The sequence below is a fragment of the Hoplias malabaricus genome, chromosome 11 (assembly GCF_029633855.1).
Source record: "Hoplias malabaricus isolate fHopMal1 chromosome 11, fHopMal1.hap1, whole genome shotgun sequence".
NCBI lineage: Eukaryota > Metazoa > Chordata > Actinopteri > Characiformes > Erythrinidae > Hoplias > Hoplias malabaricus.
In genome coordinates, this window is record NC_089810.1 from 39909180 (window position 1) to 39930756 (window position 21577).

Sequence of the window (21577 nt, forward strand, 5' to 3'; positions counted from 1 at the left end):
GAGGAAACCCACGCAGACACAGAGAGAACACACCACACTCCTCACAGACAGTCACCTGGAGGAAACCCACGCAGACACAGGGAGAACACACCACACTCCTCACAGACAGTCACCCGGAGGAAACCCACACAGACACAGAGAGAACACACCACACTCCTCACAGACAGTCACCCAGAGGAAACCCACGCAGACACGGAGAGAACACACCAGGGAGCGTGTCTCGAACCCACAACCTCAATGAAGATGTGTGACTGTGACACTACCAGTGCCACTGGTTATTGATAAATTTAATCATATAATAAATAGATAAATACAAAACTGAGACAAACTCAGGACAAACAAGGATTATACCAAAAAGCAGGATTTCTGAGAATCCCCGTTTTATGGCATACACTCTACGTACAAAAAAAATAGTTTATAATGAGTCGACTCATTTTGTTCACCTAAACGTGTCGATTCAGAGAATCGACTCGTTCGTGACCGACCAACACTACACTGCTTCAATGGGCGGACGGTAATGTCAGAGCTCGGCCCCGGGGGATTGTTTTGAATTACGTTTCAATTAAATAACAAAAAAAGGGAGAAAGGAAACCGCTATGTCCGAAGAAACCGAGGACTCGAGGACTTTAGAGACGGCGGTGGAGGAGCAGAAAGTGAGTCGAGTTTATTTAAATAAAGAACATTATTTGGTTGTGTCTGTTGTTCCTTTTTTTCCAACACCCAGCTTAACGCTAGCTTTCTATAAACGACGTGAGCTAACGTCAGCTCTGACTCTTATGTAAGCAAAGAAGCACTGTCGTTTTTAAGTTTGTAGTGCTTTGTTTATATATTGACACTTTAACCCATACCCTGATAAAGTCTGATAAAGTCCGCAGGTTGTTTTTCTTGAGAAGGTTCTTAACAGTTTATTGTATTAGCGGACGAAGCCTTACAACATAGGGCTGCGCCTCAAACCAAGCACTTCTTCCCTTTGTAGGGAACTAAATTAAAGGTCACATTTGTCTATGTGTCCGGGTGTAAAACAGTTAAAGTGTGCGGGGGCACTCGTGTTTGATGCTGTAATGGCATTACACAGTCTCAGCATTTCACCTTATTGTGTAGAAAATATTCTTTCATGAGTTAATTGTGATCTCTTTTGTGTTCACTACAATTTGTCCACTTGATAGTCGATCACTTCCTAGGGAGCTAGGCGCTGATATGGGATCTGGCATTCGATGGCGCTAAATGGCGCTAAACACATAAGCTCATTGGTTGTAACATTTTTATCGGCGCTATTAAACAGTGTATTGTTGTTACAGTAAAAACAGATTTATATAAATATCGAGAATTCCATTCCGAATAACGATTAATCAGCCACTTTCTGTGAAAACCAGCTAAGGATACGTTGGCTCAGCTCCTGCTAGCATCTCCTAGGCCCAAGTGGTGGAAAATATTAAAAATAGACAAAATAAAAATACGGAATTTGTAGGAAGTGCAGTGCTGCATTTTCCACGGTGATGAATTTCTTATTTCAAGCTTTAACTCATGATGATGATGATAATAGTGGGTCGTAAACGAGGATGATATTTTAATGTGTATGTGAAAGGCACTGGAATATTAACAGAGAAAGAGCTAGCATAGCCACTGTAGGGAGTGAAGTAAATTTAGACAGAGGAAGCCTGCATTGATATTAAATATCTCACAGTGAACAGACACGTTTGTGTTAATATCATTCCACAACGAATTTGAAAAAAAACGAACAGGTATCACTAATGTATTTTGTCGTCACTTGTTAGATAGATGTTCACTACCTAGGACACTAGGCCTCGATTTGTAATGGAGCCCAATCCAATGCTTATTCTTTACAATGGCGTAAAAACGACGCTCAGTGGGGGGTTTTATCGCTGTCTCTAAGCTTTTAATCCTTCCTTATAATGAAAAAGTCACTTTAACTCCAACTTTGATATGACCACGTCTGATATAATTGTATAATTGTAATTTCCTAGGCCCCTGTCTGGAGAAATGATTTATTTGATGCCCATAGCATTATCCTATAGTCTTAATAACTTGGTTTTGAGTTTTCCAGGCTCCTGTTTTATTATTAGAGACAGTGATTGTTGTAGAACCTCGAACACGTAAAGGAGCATTTAAATTATAAATGACTTTCCAGAACGGGAAACCTGTTGAAAGCCTAAAAAGGTTTGGTTTAGTGGTTAAAAAAATGTTTTGTTTCATGTTTACCTTTTATTTTTGTCCTAGCAATGTGTATTTCGATTCATACTGCATAAGTGGATCACTAGTTTTCCAGAAAACATTTACTTCTTTATTTCATGACCTGGCAGAGGAATGGTACAGAACTGGATTTCGCACTTTAAGCAGATGACTAATGTCTCAAGTCAAATGTTTGTAAAAGGAACAGAGCTGAGTGACAGTCCTCAAGTCTGAGTCTGTGTTATTTGGCTAAATCATAAATGCTTTTCTGTGGAACGGCTCCGTTTGACTTATGTTTCTGTTGCTTGACCACCTCCGAATGACACAGATATAGTAAAATATGGGTAACGTGAGCTGTCTTTTTGATAATGATAAAATGACGGGGACTGCTTTGTACATAAACACGTAGTAACTTTCTTTAAGGAGTTTTTTTTAGAGGAGGATGTCTGGTTCAATTCCATAACAATGCAAACAACCACCATTTCATAGCACATAACTTCTCAGGATTGTCAAAGTCAAACAGCCTCTTCCAGTGTTGTGTACGATTAGCTTAAAACGTTTGTTAACGCAGCGATGGAATATATGCAGATCGTTTCTAATACTTGCCATGGTTAAATTCCCTGATGTGTGTTTTCAGGATGTGGAGAATAAAGTGATCTGTCTGGAGCGAGCAGAGGAGGTCAAGCTCAAAGCCAAGTACCCACACCTGAGCGGAAAAGCTGGAGGCTCTGATCTGCTCAGGAAAAGACTGCAGAAAGGGGTGAGCCTCTCCCTTTCTCTCTCTCTTTCTCTCTCTCTGTCCTTCGTTCATTTTCTCTAATTTCTCTCATGTTTTTTTCACCCTCCCTCACATTCTCCCAGTTCTCTTTCTGTCTGTGTGTATTGCTCTCTAACTGTATTTCTCTCTCTCTCTAGTCTCTTTCACACATACACAGTAAGCCAGAAATCTTTTTAGACTTTACATTTCTACCAGAGATGCACCTGTTGACCGTTTTTTAGTGTGATCGGCCATAATCTGCGACTGGGCGATCGGTCTCTTATAACCGATTCTGTGCCGGTCACGTTTAGACTCGTCCACCACACGAGGGCAACAGTGGCACAAACACAGCAACTTACTCAGCTTCAGGTTACGATAAATACAGCAGGGGAGAGAGGAGATGGTGAGAGCGCTCGAAGTAATCATTCACAGCAGTAAAGTTAGTCACAGCGCTCAGATAAACACCTGGCTCTCAGCACTTAGAATGTTAAATGTGTCAGAAGACGAGGCTGACACTCACTCACTCACTCACTCACTCATTGTCTGAACGTTTCCTGTTGCGAGGATGCATCTGCCGAAACTCGCCGGCTGTAGGCTGCATAAGTGAAAAGGCATCTCTGGAAAATGTCCGGACCAGACTGACCTGACGTTTCCTGTGTGAAAACGGTCTCTCCCTCTCTGTTCCTCTCTACCTCATGAATACACACTACAGTCATTTAGTAATATATTATAGCCCCTGAAGGGTCTGATAAAGCCTTGTGTTGTGCACAGCGCACTGACACAGACGAAGCTTTTATAACACAGCGTCCGAGTGAGAGTTTCGGGGGCAGCTAAGTATGATTTATGATTTTCACATTGTCTGAGAAACAGGACTCTGATACGAAACTTGCCAAAACATATGATATAAATGTAATACGATTATAAAATGTGAAAGTTTTTTAATAAGTTTGGTGAGAATCTAAAGCACATTGATTAAATACATCTTCACGGAACAAACTGATTTTTCCAGCAAATTTTAGAGCAGTTTTTATTGATTGCTTCAATATATTGGACAAAATATCATTTCTTAAATTTGCCATGAACGTTGTGCAGCGTAACTCATGTTAAATTCAGAAAATGAATATTTCTTGTGCGGGTTTGTGGACGTTTATATCGCAGTAGCTTCAGTTTAAAACTAACCTCGAACATTTTAATGATTAAATCTGCTTTCCGACTCCTTATTCTAAAACTGTTAAACTCACTCTGTGCAGCAAAAGTACTTTGACTCTGGTGACTACAACATGGCGAAGGCGAAGATAAAGAACAAGCAGCTGCCGACTGCGCAGACGGAGAAGACGGAGATAACGGGCGACCACATCCCCACACCTCAGGACCTGCCCCAGAGGAAACCCTCGCTGGTGGCCAGCAAACTCGCCGGCTGACCCACAGACTCTGTCCCCCAGCGTCCGGCTCTCCGCAATGCAACATGCTGCTCTCTCCCTCATTCGTTTTCTCACTGAAACTCATGTCTAACACTCCTCACACTCTCAGAACCGGTGTGTTCAATGACTGCGCTGGCATTTTTGTTTGGCAAAACGTTTAGCCCACTTCTGTTTCTCGTTCCCTCACAAACCTGGTAAGGTGGCTATGTTTAGTACCCGTCTAAACGTAGTGTTTCATGTAGCGGTTGCTAATGGTAAAACTGATTTAACCCCGTAAGTGCATTTTTCAAGTTTGACCTTTCAGAACTTCTCTTTTTTTGATGGTGCATGTCGCTCTAATCGAAGTACAGCTTTTAAATGGAAACCTTTGTAGAAGGCTCATCGTAACAGTTATTTCCATCTCCTGCAGTTGCGGCGACAAGTAGAATCCAGCACTGACAAAATTAACAGATGTTTAAAGAGATTGTTCACTTCAAAGCAAGGAGTAATGATATTAAAGGGAGGCTTTATTCACAGATGTGTATGCATGTACATGTTGAATATGATATATTCAATCATTGGCTGGAACTTGCAGCCAGTGTTGTCCTGGAAACAGTTCATATGTTAATCCTGTTTGTGTTTGTGTGAAATTATTAGAAAATCTTTTCAAAGTAAATCAATATTAAGGGTCAACCTTGAGTAAATAAAACATGTGGAATTAATATTAATCGACACTGATCTATTGCTTTTAACACAGTCAGAGGGTTTTAGCTCCTGAAACAATGAAATAATGAAAACGCAATTGTTTTTTTAAACACATCTGTCCTGAGAGTGTGGCTTCTGTCTCTTCCCTTCATTTTCTGTTCATTCTGGTTGGTGTTCATTTTACCTCCATCTACAAAATACACTGAAGATAGAAGTGTGCAGGGCCTAGGCGCGGAGTCGTTCCAGCCCATGGCTTGTGTAGGGCGGGGGGGGGTTAACGAAAATCTTTATAAAGATTTCTATGTGCAGTAGGCGTTGTAGATGAATGTGTACATATTTGCTTGTGTTGAGAGTTGAAACAGTGGGCTTTTAAAAAAGAAACAAAAACATTTTAGTCGAGTTTTGTTAAAGTTACACCATTCCTGAAGCTTATAAACGACTGGAGTAGCTCGAATGATCGAATGCAACTTATGACGTATTTCAGCTGCACATCATGAATTTGTCTCTCTTTTCTTCTTTTGTTTTGTAAACATTTCCGCTTTAAAGACCCAAAAAGGACCATACTGCTGTAGCGAGGTCGGGTGAAAAAGCTTTTGGCACTGCTTCGCCGTCTTCAGCCTGGAGGCTAGTGTTTGGCTAGGGTGAGCGATATGGGACAATGAGAAAAATACGTCACAAAATGTGACGACATGTCCTCGATCACTGATACGTGCTACGATACTGTAATAAGCGTTGTTTGTGGAGGTTGGAGTAAAAACGAGCACCAGCAGAATAGCGTCCAATTAAAAATGCTCTAAAATCTGTTTTTAATGAAGAACAGACAAATTTAAAATAGTTATAATGAATACATTGGTGCAATTAAAACATGACGAAATCGACGGCCATTGAATCAGCTGATTGTTACAATACAGTTCATGTAGGTCTTGGATATTGTGATTTTCAGATTTTTTGTTTCTGATCAGGACTGGAATAATATCGATGATACACCACATACAGTGCAAAAAAAAAAACAACTACAACAATATAAAAATGTAACGCATCATATCGCCCGCTCCTATCCCTTCAGTAACAGGCCTCACAGCACGATTCCATCAGTCTGGAGCACAGCCGCAGAGCTGTGGCACACTGTTTTCATTAAGGTCCTCTAGTCAGATTTGAAGCACTATACACTAAAACGTCACTTTTGTGCCATTTGATTTGTAAATAAAATAGTTTTGCAAACCTGTACATGTTCTCTGATCTTTATTATCATCTCACAGTGAAGCGGACTCATTGAAATGATAGTGATGTGAATGTCAATGATATAGAATCAAATAAAGCTGATGTTCAAAGACAAACATTTAGTAATTTTACAGGAGAATGGGGGAAAACTGGATTCATTTTCAGTGGAAGTCAGTGTAAGGGTTTATTCCAAGGTCACGTTGGATCATTTCCATCGGTCTGTTCATGGTCAACTTTTCACACAGTTTGAGGCACAACTGTGAAGCTGAAAACCAAATAACAACAGAAATGGAGATGTTTTTTTGTTTTTTTTCTGGACAGCCTTGATATGCATTGTTTAATGTATAATTAAAATATTTAAAGACTGGATTTTTCAATCAAAAGTTAAAACTCCTGGGTGAATATTAATTCATATCACAGTAAGAGAATAGTTTGATGAGTCTTAGTGGTGTCTGATCCAGCGTCAGTACGCTCATTATTACCTTCCTGAATCCCATCAAATGCTCCAACATCTAGCACTGCCTTCTCAGAACTGGAGAAGCTGTTACTGCAATAAAGAGGATTAAAGTTACAATAACCTTTGGAAGTGTAGAGGTCCCCATATTTATGGGAATGTAGGGTATCGACAAGATTAAAATAATTCAGAGAGAAGTAATTATATATTAATCACAAATAAATAAATAAATCTTAAGGAAAACAGTCACAGTTATGTTAACGATGTAGGACCCAAACAATTCAAGTAATTATCTCCGACACTTCAGGGATTTCTCTTGTTTCTCCTAAACTGCTCAGAGGAAGAGATTGTGAGTCTGTATAAAAACAGAGGAGATGAACCACCAGCTGATGGAGGGAGAGATGGGACAGATGGACAACCGTCCTCTACAAGACGTCTGTCAAAACTAATCTCAGTCCAGAGTGAGGGTGAAGTTCTGTCACCAAAGAAACCAAAGCGTTTGAGAAGATGAGGAAAAGGTGCCTGAAGATAGAGATGTAATCCCAAAGAAGACAAAAGAAAGAATGAAGGAGGAGAAAATAGAGAAGGCTGAAAGAAAAAGGAGCTTCTGTGTTAATGAGGAGAAACAGAAGTGTGTAGAAATGTCAGTCAATAATGTTAATAATAATGTGGAGTCACCATAGGCTCGACGGTGTCATGGAGTGCTCCTGGGGTGTGATGCAGAGTAGTTCCCAGCATACACCATGTCACTGTTGTTTATTGATTTTCTTGGTTTGGTTTTGAATCTTTTTGTATGCCTTTTTCGCCTTTAGTTTTACCTCTGCGTTTTGGGTAAGTGCTTGTCTGGGGCATTAGTCTTTTACCTACGGTGACCAGACGTCCTCTTTTACCCGGACATGTCCTCCTTTTTAGACTTAAAAAAATGTCCGGGCGGAATTTCACAAACGTCCGGCATTTTGTTTTTCTAGAGCTTACATAGAACTTCGAGAAGTTTCGTTCACAAACTAGTCCCGCCCTCCCCTACTCCGATCGGTTCGCTTGAGTGAGAAGGGGGCGTGGTGAAGTAGCCTACAATCTTCTGATTGGACGGTCTGACTGTAGAGCTACCGTTATTGGTCGATAACCTTCTCTGTAAACATTTAATTGGTCAGTCTGTACGTCAGTAGTTCTTGTTTACCTCAGGCAAAGCTCCTGTACCTACCCTCATCTCGAGCAGCTATGCCGAAACGGAAAAGCCTCGGATAAATTAAAAAAGACATTCTCATGTTTTCCAATGTGCAGCAAATAAAGGTGTAAAGGACCTAAAAGCACATATAGGTTCAGATAAGCACACCCCCCCCCCCTTTGGAATTTCAAAGCAGATTATAGCAGGATTTCTCAGTTAACCAGATATCTCAAGCCCAAAGTCAAGTCCACCCAATAGGAAAAGAGCTGAGGGAGATTCCTATGGGAAGGTCCTCAACTTTGGGCTTAACTTATCTAGCTAACTGAGAAATCCTTCTTTACGTAATACCCCCCGAGGCCTGTAGAGTCATGGCATTTTCCACTGCATGGCACCTACTCTGCTCACCCCTACTCAGCTCTACTCGCTTATTTGAGACCTGGTCACTGGTCACTTTTCCACTGGCACAGCTCCCCTGTTTCTAATGGGAACAGCAGGCTTTGGAAAACTCAACAAGGCCCTCCATAGGGCTCTCACGGAGCAGGTGTCATTGGACATTCTGAGTTCCTACCCCTTCCGCGTGCACTGGGAATTGGCACATGCTCATTGTGGTGTTGCTATGGGCGCTGTAGTGCTGTTGGGAACTCATAGCATAGAAGCATCATGGCTGCTCTTCTGCTTCAAGAGGCCTTGCTCTTTAGCGCATTGATGTCACAGTGGTGCAGCAGGTAGCATCACTACCCAGTGGTTCTGGGGTTGTGGGTTTGAGCCCTGCTCTGGGTGACTGTGAGGAGTTAGTTGTGTCCATTAGGGTTTCCTCCGGGGGGTCCCACGGTCCAAAAACAAATGTTGGTACATTGATTGATAAATAGATAATTTCAATATCATTAAATATTAATGAATGAAATGCTAAGCAAAAACAGGTAAGAGGTCTTCTTTTGTATGTTTTTACTTTTTTTTTTTATACACACGACTGAGCCTTCTTCATCAGAACCTATTTCCCGGTTCCGACCACCAGGGGGTGCCCTCACTTTGTTTTTCCTCAACTACAAGAGCACCTCGGTGCACACACACACACACACACACACACACCACAAATCATTTCCCCCAGTCTATCAAAGCACCACGCCAACAGAGCACCAAGGAGCGGCAGAGGGGCCATGATCAAGCTGAGTTACGGGTCCCTTATTCCCACTAGGAGCGAGTGAAGAGCCGCGGGGGAGCTCCAGGGTGGAGAGAGAGGGAGGAGAGAAAGGAGCGAGGCCTGGATGCGTCTTTAATGAACACTGGACGGTAGATAGAGGCACAGATACACGGCCATGGCTGCGTCCGAGCTCTACACAAAGGTGAGAGGGCTTGTTTCTGTGTAGTCGGGTGGAGTGCCACTGTAGAGACTGAATGAGATTTGCTCGGATTCGTTTAAACGGGGCGCTCAGTGCGTTTGGTTTGAATGTGGATCATCATCATCATCATAACACACGGTCAATGTGGATGGATGCATGTGGATTGTGGAGGCTTCAGCAGTTAACGATAAAACTATCCAGTGGTTCAGTGTAATGGTGTGAAATATGTGCTGTTTTGGTTGTTTAACGTGGTTTGAGTTGGACTTAATTTTTCTGAGCCCTGTTTTTACGTGTCCTTTACGTGACATACGTAGCAACATCAAATAAATCAATGAATCTAAACCCAGAGCAGAAGCTGATTGTGCATTTCTCCATCTTCTTTCAGCTGAAGGGGGTGGTTTTGTGTGCTGTGCTGTGTTTTGTGTTGGGATGCAGACACCGCAGTGAGGGAGGGGGAGGGCTGGGCACCGATGCTGATGTTGCCCGGCATAGGCGGTGACGTCACGTTTACAGGCTCTGTGACGTCACCCTGTTGTTTTGATAGGTGTTATTTTGGTTTGCGGCCGTAGCAGCTTTTTCCTCCTGTAAAGGTCCTCGGTGCACTCTTAGTAAATGACCCCAGATTGTTTCCCTTAAAAAATAACGTGCTATTAAAGGGAGGAAGAGAGAGGGGAAGAAAGGATAACAGTACGGTATCGAATGCGAATTAAATGAGAAAGAAATGGTGGAAGCGTGAAAATAGTTGGAGGAGAGAAGGCATGAAGGAACAGCTGAAAGAAATGAGGCTTACCCATCCCCCATCACAGGGCAATATTTTATGTGCTGTGTATTCACACAAGCCTGAGGTTAGACTCCAGAGAGAGATGATGGAGCTGTATTCAGTTCTCGACTGTCACCGTATTTGTTCCATTTAAAGGGCCAAGGTCCTACATTTTCCTTCCCCGAGATCCACTTTTATTATCGGTGTGGATGTGTACCAGAGTCGTTGCTGATTTTCACACCAGCAATTTCCAAGCTTTCTCTTCCTTTTATTGTTAAACACATCGTATTTGGCTCCATATGCTTTTCATACGTTTAGTGTCAGAAAGATGCAGCGAGTCGCTGCCACATCACGCTGTGGGTCTCATTACTGTTACAAGGTCAGGGTCTGAACGCCTCAAATGCTGCTACAGTTTAAAATATAGCTGTCTATTGGCACGAGCGCTGAATGATGCAGTGTTTCTTCACAGAAACAGCTAGATTAATGGTGCGTCGCACGTGTCAAAATTAGACCCAAAGCCTATTGTGCACTGATGGCGTGTGCTACTGACGTGGTGCCGCGTGAGGTGTGTGGTCGGGGTGACTGGCTTCACTGATGGCACACGGCATGTCGAGGCATGTGTCGCTGCCTCGAAATGAGCTTAAGACTGATATGCTAATGAACTTGGTTCTAATTGGCTTTTTCATTATATGACGTTTTATGAAGCGCCACCTTTATCTTTTTAGTGGAGAGTAACACACAGATCAACACTGGAAAATGTTGGGAGAATCAGGTCTGGACATTTTCCACATTTGAAACCAGTTATGAGCCGTCATGAATTTACTGTGAATTCCCAGGAACGTTACCTTCTGGAAAACTGGAAGTGTCACGCATGAAAGTGGCTTTGGAGGAGAACACAGTGCTCTCCTGGAATCTCTGGAGACGGACCCCTGTAAAATCACTCGTAATCAAACTCTCCCAATGATAATAGAGATAGTACCTACTCTCTCAGGGGAAGAAAAAGGTACAGGAGAGGTACGTTATTGTCTTTAAAGGTACAGCAGTGGTGTTAGAGTCCAGTCGTGTTCCTTAAAGGTTCATTACATTCTCTTCTCCAGAAGGAGAGAGGGATCTCTGTAGACTTTCATTGTAGAACTGTGTTAAATATAAATATAAAATATATAACAGTTAAAATCTACAATTCTCATTGAAAAACATACAGCAATGTTCCCTGATTAAAGGTACAGTGTATGGCACCATCACAGTGAAAGTGTAGATGACTGTGCTCCCACAGAATGAATATTATATCAGTTTTAATTTGATTTGTTCAGTGTGGGAAATCATGACCTGTCCCAGGAGAGGATGGTCAAACTGAACGGAACTTCCACAGTTGGCAGTTTGTTCCTTTGTATGACATTAATGTGAGTTTAGATTTAACACAGAGATGTTCTATGAAACCCTTGGGTTTTAGACTGAACACTGGATCAGCAGGTGTCTGCAGACTTTAAAGGAAACCTCTGAGAGTTGAAGGTTGCCCGGTCCTTGTTTGAGTTTTCGGAGCCTGGTGAAGCAAGATTTAAACCTCCCCCCCCCCCCCCCCCCTTTCAGAATCTTCCACTCCCTGGTCTCAGGTCATGTCCAGAGCCATGTTTATAACGTTTTCTGGAGAACACTTGCTGCTTTGTGTGTGTGTTTTCTGCAGCCAAATAAACCTCCATTGATGCAGAGAGGGAGGGTGCTGTCGCTAAACCAGCAACAACTCAAGATTCTGAGACTGGTTCCTGTCTGGCGGAACCGTGGGAGAACAGCAGCGCCTCCTTCCTCACTCAGATCATACGCCGTCATTAGTGTTAAGATTGGATATCGACCTTCACTACTTTTGTAGAACTGACAAAATTACCTCTGCTGGTATTGCGCATTGAAAAAGAGATGGTGTGGTTCTATATCAGCATCAGTGAACTGAGCTTTTACAGAGAGACGTGAAACTGGAGCTCAGCCTCTCAGCCTGGAGGGGAACATTAAGCTCTCTTGGACCCTCTGTTACAGATGGCTGTGGTATCACCATCATCACCTAACATCAGGTGACCACTAGGGTGTCTGTGCTGCTTAGGACCCCCTCCTGTATTTGAACACATGATATTCTCTAAACAGGCCTTTAAACAGGTTCTCGGTGGTGGGTGATTTGTCACGATATTTAGTGTATTTTTGTGATAACGATATTCTTGGCAAAATTACAAAACACTGAATATGTTATTACTTTAAGAACATATTATTATTGCAACAAAATAAATGGTAAAGTTTTATTTTCCTAAATAATTAGTATATAATAATAATTCTGAAAATCTGTGGTTATTTTGTAAACAATAGTAATTTACCAGGATGTTTATTTTGTATAAAATAATGCACCAAATAATATCTACCATTAAAATTAAGTGCATGAATGTAAACAGCAAATGTAATCAATTTTATACAAAAAAAATTCCCAAAAAGCTTCACAGCAAATATTAATCTTACTAAATATTTCCTTTATTAAATATGATTGTTTGTCCTGATATGGAACCTGCGCTGTGCCCTGTTTTAGAGGTTCCAGTTGTTTGAAAACATGGTGGACTCAAACAATCCCACAAAGCACCTCAAAAAGCAGAAAGCAGTGCACAACCCATGTACACAAGCAGATAGCAGTTTACCCATAATCCCCTGCATTGTTTGGATAAAAGAAGAAAAAACCTGCCTGAGGTAGTGTCCAAAACACTACCCTCCTGAATTCAGCTCCCTATTATTGTGCACTATATACTGAATGATGTAGGGAATAAGGAATAGGGAGCCATTTTGGAAGAGCCCATGAAAGAGGGATGCTGAATAGTGTTTACACAGATGCAATTAACAACAAACCTTTTATTCTCTCTCATGTGATGCTGGATGGATCTGGCTGGTATTACGAAGGCTGAAAGAAGCAATAATTTCAGAGTAAACACTGGTCTGTAGAAATCTTCAGAACCTGGAAGAAGACAGAAAAGCCCTTATGTTTCTGAACATTTTTTTTTGTTCAGAAACATTAAAAAAATAACTATATACTTCATTCATCTGGGACCCAAGGACCCAATCAGGAACATCGAAAAGCCTCTGGAGACATCACGCGTCTCCTGAAGAAGAAGGAAGTGGGGCAGGCGTCCACGTCTCAGAATGAAATAGGCCATTGTTGAGCTGTAAAGATGAACCAGGAGTTGGATTTTATGTTCATCAAAGTAAGTTTTCGGTTCTGGTGCGTTGTGTTTTCGCTGTTGGTTTATGTTTGTTGTTTTCTTGGTTTTGAGGGTTTTGTTTTGTTCTTTTTCCCTGAGCGTCTTGGTTTTCATGATTGATAGAACCTGATTTAGTTTAGAGCTTCTTTGCGGCTGTTAGTTTTGCAAAAATGTTATTTAGTCTCTGAACAGTTCTAGAAAATAAGGAAATTATTGTTGTAACACGGAGAGTGATTCTTTTTCGGGAGCCTCTCGTGATGTCATGGACGAAGATGATGTGAGGCATGTGGGTATCCCATCCAGTCAAATTCAATTAGGGCCCGTTTAGCATTGTTACTTTTGGAAGAATGCCTAAAGATGTGTCTAAGTCAGACCCAGACCCTAGCTCTCCAGACTGTCAGTTTTGGACAGATAGTTTGTAGTAGGTGGGTAGTAACTAGTTAACGTACTCTCAGTGTAATTCACAAACAATATTTTGAGTTTGTTTAAATCACATTATTAATTCTGCTCAGATTTCCTCATTTTCATTTTTTTCCGTTCCTTTTCAGTCTCTGTTTGTAATTTAAAGGTGTGGGTGTTGTTGCCTTGCTGTTTCCTGATTGGGTCGCATCATTTATTTATTTAAAAAAAGAAATCATAACGCTCCAGAAAGAGAACAATCGACTGGTTCTTCTCTTCAGTTCCTGTGCTGAGATGCTGCTGGATGCTCACAGACGTTACTGAGCACACAGTACATCTCCCTCAGTACCGTAGTTAGTATAGGAACAAGAAAAATCAAAAGGGAGGTCTCCTTAGTGTCTCTGTAGTATCTCCTAGGTTACAATGAGACAAGATGAAAAAACAAAAGAGACTTCAGCATAAGTCTCCTGCTCCTCAGTTGTAGACCTCAGTGATCTCACATATGTCTCGCCTTGAATCTTAGTAAATCTCAGGAAAAACATTCATTTTGCTCAGAACTGCCAGAAGATCCAAACCCTAGTCTCTCCTTTATCTCCTTTATCTCATTCTCTCGTGTCTAGTGTCCTATTTGGAGAATTTGTTTCATGAGCCTTAATAGAGCAACCTCTAAACAATACGGTTTTTCTCTGGGAATGACCCAGATACAGTTCCAATAGAAAACCTGGAACAAATGTAATTTAAATGTGTTATCTGTTATTTTTTGTTACTTTGGATTATACTGATCACATTAAAGCACTAGATTTCCTGATTCAGTGTCTAGCTTTAGCCTTAGCCTTAGCCTAGTGGAGTTTGTCTCTCTTTTTGGGCGTGTTATTAACTGTAGCTAAAGTATAGCTTGCTGCTGGGTAAAGTGATCGATGGAGGCATGAATGAAGGGATAGAGGAGTGAAGCGGTGGAGGGAGGATCAGCGAAGCAGCAGCAGAGTCTCACATGAGTATTCGTCATGTGATAGTCTACACTGTAATGATGCGAGATTAGCAACGCTAGCTAGTTCACTCTGTTTTTCTCTCTCTCTCACTTGTCTCAGTTCTCATGCCAATCTTTTGCTGTTTCTGCTAATCCTAGTCTTCTTTGGATAAAAAAAGAGTAGAGGCTCTGAAAAAGGGCAAACCTTCTATTAAACCCCTTAATTTCAGGAGAAAAGATTGATATTTAGTTTGTTTTTAGCTCCTTTCACTTCTATCTAAAGGCTATATGGTGTCACTTATCTTTCTGCTTATATTTATCTTTTAAATCTTTCATTTTAACTTGATTATTAGCTTATATTCTTATAAATAGTCTGTGTCCTAGTTTTAAATCTGTTATTGCACTTTTTAAAAATGTTACCCACCGTGCCGAGAGAAGAGAGGGTGTGTGAGAGCTGTGAGATATTTGACTTCTGAGACTTAAAGAGTTAAGTCTTTAATCTGCTAGTGGCTTTGAGCAGATTTACAAGTGCTACGGAGCACCCGCTTGTCAGAGGTCCAGAGTGGAGGTTCCCATCATTATTACACTGGCACACATACGTTTATCGTGTTCATTTTCAGCCGGTCGTGTAGCACCAAGGCAAAACAATTACCTTGTGGTAAGTGTCCTAATGCCTCTACTGAAATAAAGGGATTAACCAGGTGTTGGTTTCTCTTTAGTAACAGCTTCTATTTTCTTAAAGTTTCGTATCATGTGACGGAACATTTGCAGTGAGGTTTTGATTGCGTTCCGCCACATGGGGTGTGGGTGGGTGGTGGCGGAGGGGGTTGGTATATGAATGAGTCCATCACATGAAGTCTGAAATGGACATGGGGAAAGGACAGGGCAGAGGTGTGTGTGTGTGTGTGTGTGTGTGTGTGTGTGTGTGTGTGTGTGTGTGTGTGAGGTTTGGCAGGGCAAGTAAAGCTTGAAGCAGATCAGAGGTGTAGTTCACCACTCTGGGATTAGCCAAAACTAAACCAGGGTTAATTCTCCAGTGAGATATTTACTCTAAGCCCTAGTCCCTGGACGGCCTCTGCTGACCTTCACTGTGGCTCTCCTCTCACCACAGAGCGTCCAGGACACATCCCCAACAGAGAGACCTGACCCTAGAGTATTCAGAGAAACTGTTGGACCCTAGAGTACGGCTGGACAATAATTCAATATCGATATAAATCACAATATCAAACGTTTCAATAACAACGATGTGATTTTTAAACACACTTTAAATATTTCAGTACACATTATTTACAGCATCTGTCACTGACTGACACTCATTAGGGGGCACTGCCCAATTTAATGCCCTCCATTTTAAAGTTAGTTTAAAAATATTAGTATTGACAAAGCCAATAGGTTTGTTTGATGGTGATGTCATGTTTTTTGTTTGTTCTGGCAGTTTTTCTGTAGTTTATATCGATATCAGAATTATATTGTGATATAAATTTTGGCAGAATCATCCAGCCCTACCATAGAGAGTGTTTTATTGTATTGGCAGGTGCCATTCTATGGCGATTACACAAACTTGAGCATATTTTACTGTAGTTTGGGTCAACATTAAAACTGTAGTTGCTTTTCCGGGGGTGGGGATGGGGAGCTGTGAGTCATGACTTAGAGACAGTTAATGTTTAGTTAAAAAAGCCTGAAAATATCAGTTTACTTTTGCTATGTTTCTCACCCTGTACACTCAACCCCGTTCATGTGAAGACTGAGGGAAGAGGTGCGTTGTGTGTATGTTGAAGGATTATGGGGCGAAAGCAATCCAGTTGAGTGTGTGTTGTGTCTTTGGAAAAGGGCTGTGGCCTTTCTCCTGAACTCGTATTTCTCTGCTCTGACAGAGCTAATCAATTTCCCTGAGGCAGTGTTTTTGTCTCGCAGGCTAAAGCTAAGCTAAAGCACAGCCTGGCCGAGTACAGCTGGTTTATTAAAGGAAGGGAACAATATTTTAATTTCTTTTTGTGTAGATTAGGGTTATATACCAAATTAACCCTTAACCATTTAAAAATATATACATTTTATTGTTTTTAATTCAAATAGGAACAGAAGAGCTTTATACATATTCCAACAGAGAATATACACGGATCGGTCACTGGATTAGAAACACGTACCTTGTATTTACACTCACTGACCACACACGAGCACTTTTTAATTCTACAATTATCCCCCTTCCCCCCTGTTCCTCAGCGCTCAGGACCCCCACAGAGCAGGTGTGATGTGGTGGTGGATCATTCTCAGCGCTGCAGTGACACTGACGTGGTGGTGGTGTGTTAGTGTGTGTTGTGCTGGTGTAGAGTGGATCAGACACAGCAGTGCTGCTGGAGTTTTTAAACCCTGTGTCCACTCTCTGTCCACTCTGTGAGACACTCCTCCCTCGTTGGTCCACCTTGTAGATGTAGAGTCAGAGACAGTAGCTCATCTGTCGCTGCACAGTGTGTGTCGCTCGTCCTCTAGTCCTTCATCAGTGACACAGGACGCTGTCGGCTGGACTGCAGCTTTGTGTCACATTACAAAAATGCTATTGATATTTTACTTGCCACATTTCCTACCCTATTCTAGACGTCCATTTATCCATACGTGTAGTTTTGTAGGGAAACCTCTCCCAGAGTGAAGCAGATAGCCTTCCAGCTTCGTAGCTAATCTTGTTTTTGGCTGTGAACAGACCTCGCTGAGAGACCCTCTTTTATTCTGTGATTTTATAAGTGCACTGGTTATGTCATGTTCTCTGTGAGGAACTGTCTGTACAGATGACTGAAGGCATTCAGACTGGAGTGCGCATGATTGTGAGATCAGTGCTGTGCTGTTTTACTCACGATGTTGATGTGAATTGGACGTAGGGAAAGGACAGGGCAAAGAAGTCTGGGAATGTGTGTGTGTGTGTGTGTGTGTGTGTGTGTGTGTGGTTTGGCAGGGCTAGTAAAGCTTGAAGCAGATCAGAGGTGTAGTTCACCACTCTGGGATTAGCCAAAACTAAACCAGGGTTAATTCTCCAGTGAGATATTTACTCTAAGCCCTAGTCCATGGACGGCCTCTGCTGACCTTCACTGTGGCTCTCCTCTCACCACAGAGCGTCCAGGACACATCCCCAACAGCATAACCTGAGGTGTATGCTGTGTATTTTTTTTTCTCCCTGTGTCTGTGTGGGTTTCCTCCGGGTGACTGTCTGTGAAGAGTGTGGTGTGTTCTCTCTGTGTCTGCGTGGGTTTCCTCCGGGTGACTGTCTGTGAGGAGTGTGGTGTGTTCTCCCTGTGTCTGCGTGGGTTTCCTCTGGGTGACTGTCTGTGAGGAATGTGGTGTGTTCTCCCTGTGTCTGCGTGGGTTTCCTCTGGGTGACTGTCTGTGAGGAGTGTGGTGTGTTCTCTCTGTGTCTGCATGGGTTTCCTCCGGGTGACTGTCTGTGAGGAGTGTGGTGTGTTCTCCCTGTGTCTGCGTGGGTTTCCTCCGGGTGACTGTCTGTGAGGAGTGTGGTGTGTTCTCTCTGTGTCTGCGTGGGTTTCCTCCGGGTGACTGTCTGTGAGGAGTGTGGTGTGTTCTCTCTGTGTCTGCGTGGGTTTCCTCCGGGTGACTGTCTGTGAAGAGTGTGGTGTGTTCTCTCTGTGTCTGCGTGGGTTTCCTCCGGGTGACTGTCTGTGAGGAGTGTGATGTGTTCTCCCTGTGTCTGCGTGGGTTTCCTCCAGGTGACTGTCTGTGAGGAGTGTGATGTGTTCTCCCTGTGTCTGTGTGGGTTTCCTCCGGGTGACTGTCTGTTAGGAGTGTGGTGTGTTCTCCCTGTGTCTGCGTGGGTTTCCTCCGGGTGACTGTCTGTGAGGAGTGTGGTGTGTTCTCTCTGTGTCTGCGTGGGTTTCCTCCGGGTGACTGTCTGTGAGGAGTGTGGTGTGTTCTCTCTGTGTCTGCGTGGGTTTCCTCCGGGTGACTGTCTGTGAAGAGTGTGGTGTGTTCTCTCTGTGTCTGCGTGGGTTTCCTCCGGGTGACTGTCTGTGAGGAGTGTGGTGTGTTCTCTCTGTGTCTGCGTGGGTTTCCTCCGGGTGACTGTCTGTGAGGAGTGTGGTGTGTTCTCTCTGTGTCTGCGTGGGTTTCCTCCGGGTGACTGTCTGTGAAGAGTGTGGTGTGTTCTCTCTGTGTCTGCGTGGGTTTCCTCCGGGTGACTGTCTGTGAGGAGTGTGATGTGTTCTCCCTGTGTCTGTGTGGGTTTCCTCCAGGTGACTGTCTGTGAGGAGTGTGATGTGTTCTCCCTGTGTCTGTGTGGGTTTCCTCCGGGTGACTGTCTGTGAGGAGTGTGGTGTGTTCTCTCTGTGTCTGTGTGGGTTTCCTCCGGGTGACAGTAGATATTTGTTACAGTATATTATACAAAATCATTATCTTTGTATAAATTACAATTTTATTTTGTTGCATAATAAAATGTTCTTCAAATTAATAAAATATATTTTTAGTGTTTTTTTGTCATGCTGCCAAGAATATCATTGTCCCAAAAATACCCTGAAATAATATCATGTTATTTTTTTAGAGCCATATCGCCCACCCCCAAACTGGATCAAATTTCAGGTTCACGGGAATCAGTCTGCTCTGCAGTGTGAGGTGGGGGTGGTGGGGGTTAACTGAACAAATGAGCTTCAACTGAGCTCCAGCTGAGCTCCCACTTATCGTAATGGCCTGATTTGCGGTTTGAGCAGGTGTCAGCAAATAATTCCTCAAAGTCACAGCAAAAAAACTGACAATGGAAAGACCTTGCTCTTCTCATCCTCTAACTCTAGGTTCAGTTCACGTTGTGGCACACATTAACGAAGCTGTGAAATCAACACTGTAAATAATAATGATAATGTGCAATTATTTGTCATTGTACAACGAAATGTGTCTTCCGCATTTAACCGTGAACACACACTAGTGAACTAGGGGCTGTGAACACACACCCAGGCCCAGTGTGAACAGTAGTCTGACACAAATAACACTGAGTTTTTTCTGTTAAAGCACTTTATAAAGGATCTCACAATTCAACCGTTCTGGATGAAATATTAGAAGCATATTTGTATTGCATCATTTTACATGTGCTTTTAAATTGAGCCATGCTGGATCCCAGGATTAACACACTGGGATCGTGTGTGTGTGTGTGTGTGTGCACTGCTGAATCAAGTGGTTTAATGTCACACGGAGATTATCATATGTGTGTTCTCCCCTTACCATTCCCCAAACCCCTCCCCTCGTAGTCTCTCCTGAATCCCCTCCTACAATAACCAGTAATCTGTGTGAGTGTGTGTGTGTGTGTGTGTGTGTGTGTGTGTGTGTGTGGGGGGGGGGGGTCCCGTTGGACAAACGCGTACAAACATGTTTTGACTCTATCAGAGGCTTAAAGAGCTTGTTATATTTTGGTCAAAATGAGGACTTTGTATTGTTATATGTGCACACTGTGATTCATCAAAACACCCGCAGAATATCATCTGTAGCTCTGATTGGCCAGAATTCTCACAGTTTACAGCAACAGACACTGTGATTGGTCAGTAGGCTTCTGCAAAAGCCAATGTTGCCGTAAGGGTTAACAAAATTAGGTCTGTGTGTGTGTGTGTGTGTGTGTGTGTGTGTGGAAAGAAAGTAATATTAAGGGGTAGAGGAGAAAAAGAGAACAGATGTACTCACAGCAGTCAGTCTGTGTGTGTGTGTGTGTGTGTGTGTGTGTCAGAGAGAGAGAGAGCGAGAGAGTGAGGAAGAGGGAGAGTGTGAGTAAGGCAGTTCAGGATGAGATTCTATTTTTACCCCCAGTTCTCTTGTTCCTGCTTCTCTGTTGCTAGGATCCCAGCTCGGGGACAGGTCCCTCTCCAGAGACATGGGTCTCTCTCTCTCTCTCTCTCTCACTCTCTCTCTCTCTCTCTCTCTCCTCTCTCTCTCTCCTCTCTCTCTCTCTCTCTCTCTCTCTCTCTCTCTTCTCTCTCTCTAAACTACAGGAAGTGTGTGATTTGAGTGTAAAAGCTGATCACTGCATTGACCACACACTGGAAGCACAAATACAGATTTTATATGAAGATCATTGGTGTAGTGTTACGGCATCGAATTAAACAAAAAATGCAGCCCCATGTGAATGATTTGGAATTTCATAAAGGTTTCTATGGTAATGACTATGGTTGCTTTTGGTAATGATTGACGTGGTGGTAGAGTTTATAAACACATTGCTCTCTCAGCAGGACTGGGATTGGTCCGCCACCAGAAACATCCAACTAACACTTAGGTGTTTAAAACTAACACTCCAGCAGCACTGCTGTGACTCATCCACGTGTACGAGCCCATCACACCACCACCACCACCCCCGCATCACCACCACCACCATCACCACCACCATCACCACCCCATCACCACCACCACCATCACCACCCCATCACCACCACCCCCCCATCACCACCCCCCCATCACACCCCCCCCCCCCCATCACTGTCGCTGATTCCTTTTATAAAGACGTATAAGGGGCTTCAGAGCTAAATTTGTTTTAAGGAAATATTTAGTGTGTGTTTGTTATAAAAGAAATAAGATTCTGTCTGTCTTCCATTTGAATAATTTTAAGTCATTTGGATTTTACCGTTGCGTCTAATTTCACCTGTGGTTTTACGATTATAATTTCACTGTAACCTTCAGTTTTTATTTGAGTAATTCATGTATTTTTCTGTAATTCAGAGTGTAATCTAATACTCTGCCGTCATGTTTTTATTAGCTGTAACCTAATGGTGTAGTTTTAAGACCAGTGTGTTACGTGATACTTGTGAGTGACCAGTGTGTACCGTGACAGGACGTGAGCGAGCGTGACACGTTAATGTGTAGCAATGGGGAATGTCACTGAGGATTATTCTCCCGCAGTCAGTTTGAAACAGCTGTGAGTTTATTATTGTTTTATTTTCATTCATTCGAGTCGATTTACCAAAGCACTGCTTCCTGTTTTTATCGGTTCTTCACATGAACTCGGGTCTTTGGGTTAATTCTGAAAGCTG

The 21577-nt window shown here is 42.6% G+C and overlaps 2 protein-coding genes and 1 long non-coding RNA gene across 4 annotated transcripts in view; 2 read left to right on the top strand and 1 right to left on the bottom strand.

Annotated features, from left to right (window-relative positions):
- The first annotated feature begins 461 nt into the window (after positions 1–461).
- On the top strand, positions 462–6234 carry arpp19a (cAMP-regulated phosphoprotein 19a). The gene is made up of 3 exons (XM_066685651.1): positions 462–653; positions 2828–2950; positions 4198–6234. The coding sequence occupies exons 1-3, from the start codon at positions 597–599 to the stop codon at positions 4366–4368; spliced, it is 351 nt and encodes a 116-aa protein (XP_066541748.1). The 5' UTR covers positions 462–596; the 3' UTR covers positions 4369–6234.
- A 151-nt stretch (positions 6235–6385) lies between these two features.
- LOC136710037 (uncharacterized) lies at positions 6386–7662 on the bottom strand. Its single transcript, XR_010804559.1, has 3 exons — positions 7406–7662; positions 6756–6820; positions 6386–6538 (listed from the first exon to the last, which is right to left on the bottom strand). It is a non-coding gene; the product is annotated as an uncharacterized lncRNA (long non-coding RNA).
- Positions 7663–8599: 937 nt separating this feature from the next.
- The window catches only part of myo5aa (myosin VAa), a 60198-nt gene continuing 47220 nt past the window's right edge, over positions 8600–21577 (top strand). The window contains exons 1-2 of one of the 2 annotated variants that reach the window (XM_066685727.1): positions 8600–8617; positions 9088–9235. In XM_066685727.1, coding sequence (XP_066541824.1) covers positions 9209–9235 — 27 coding nt within the window. In that variant the 5' untranslated portion in view covers positions 8600–8617; positions 9088–9208. Of the gene's footprint in view, positions 8618–8990; positions 9236–21577 lie in introns of those variants that run through there. The other variant, XM_066685726.1, reaches the window with a different exon arrangement.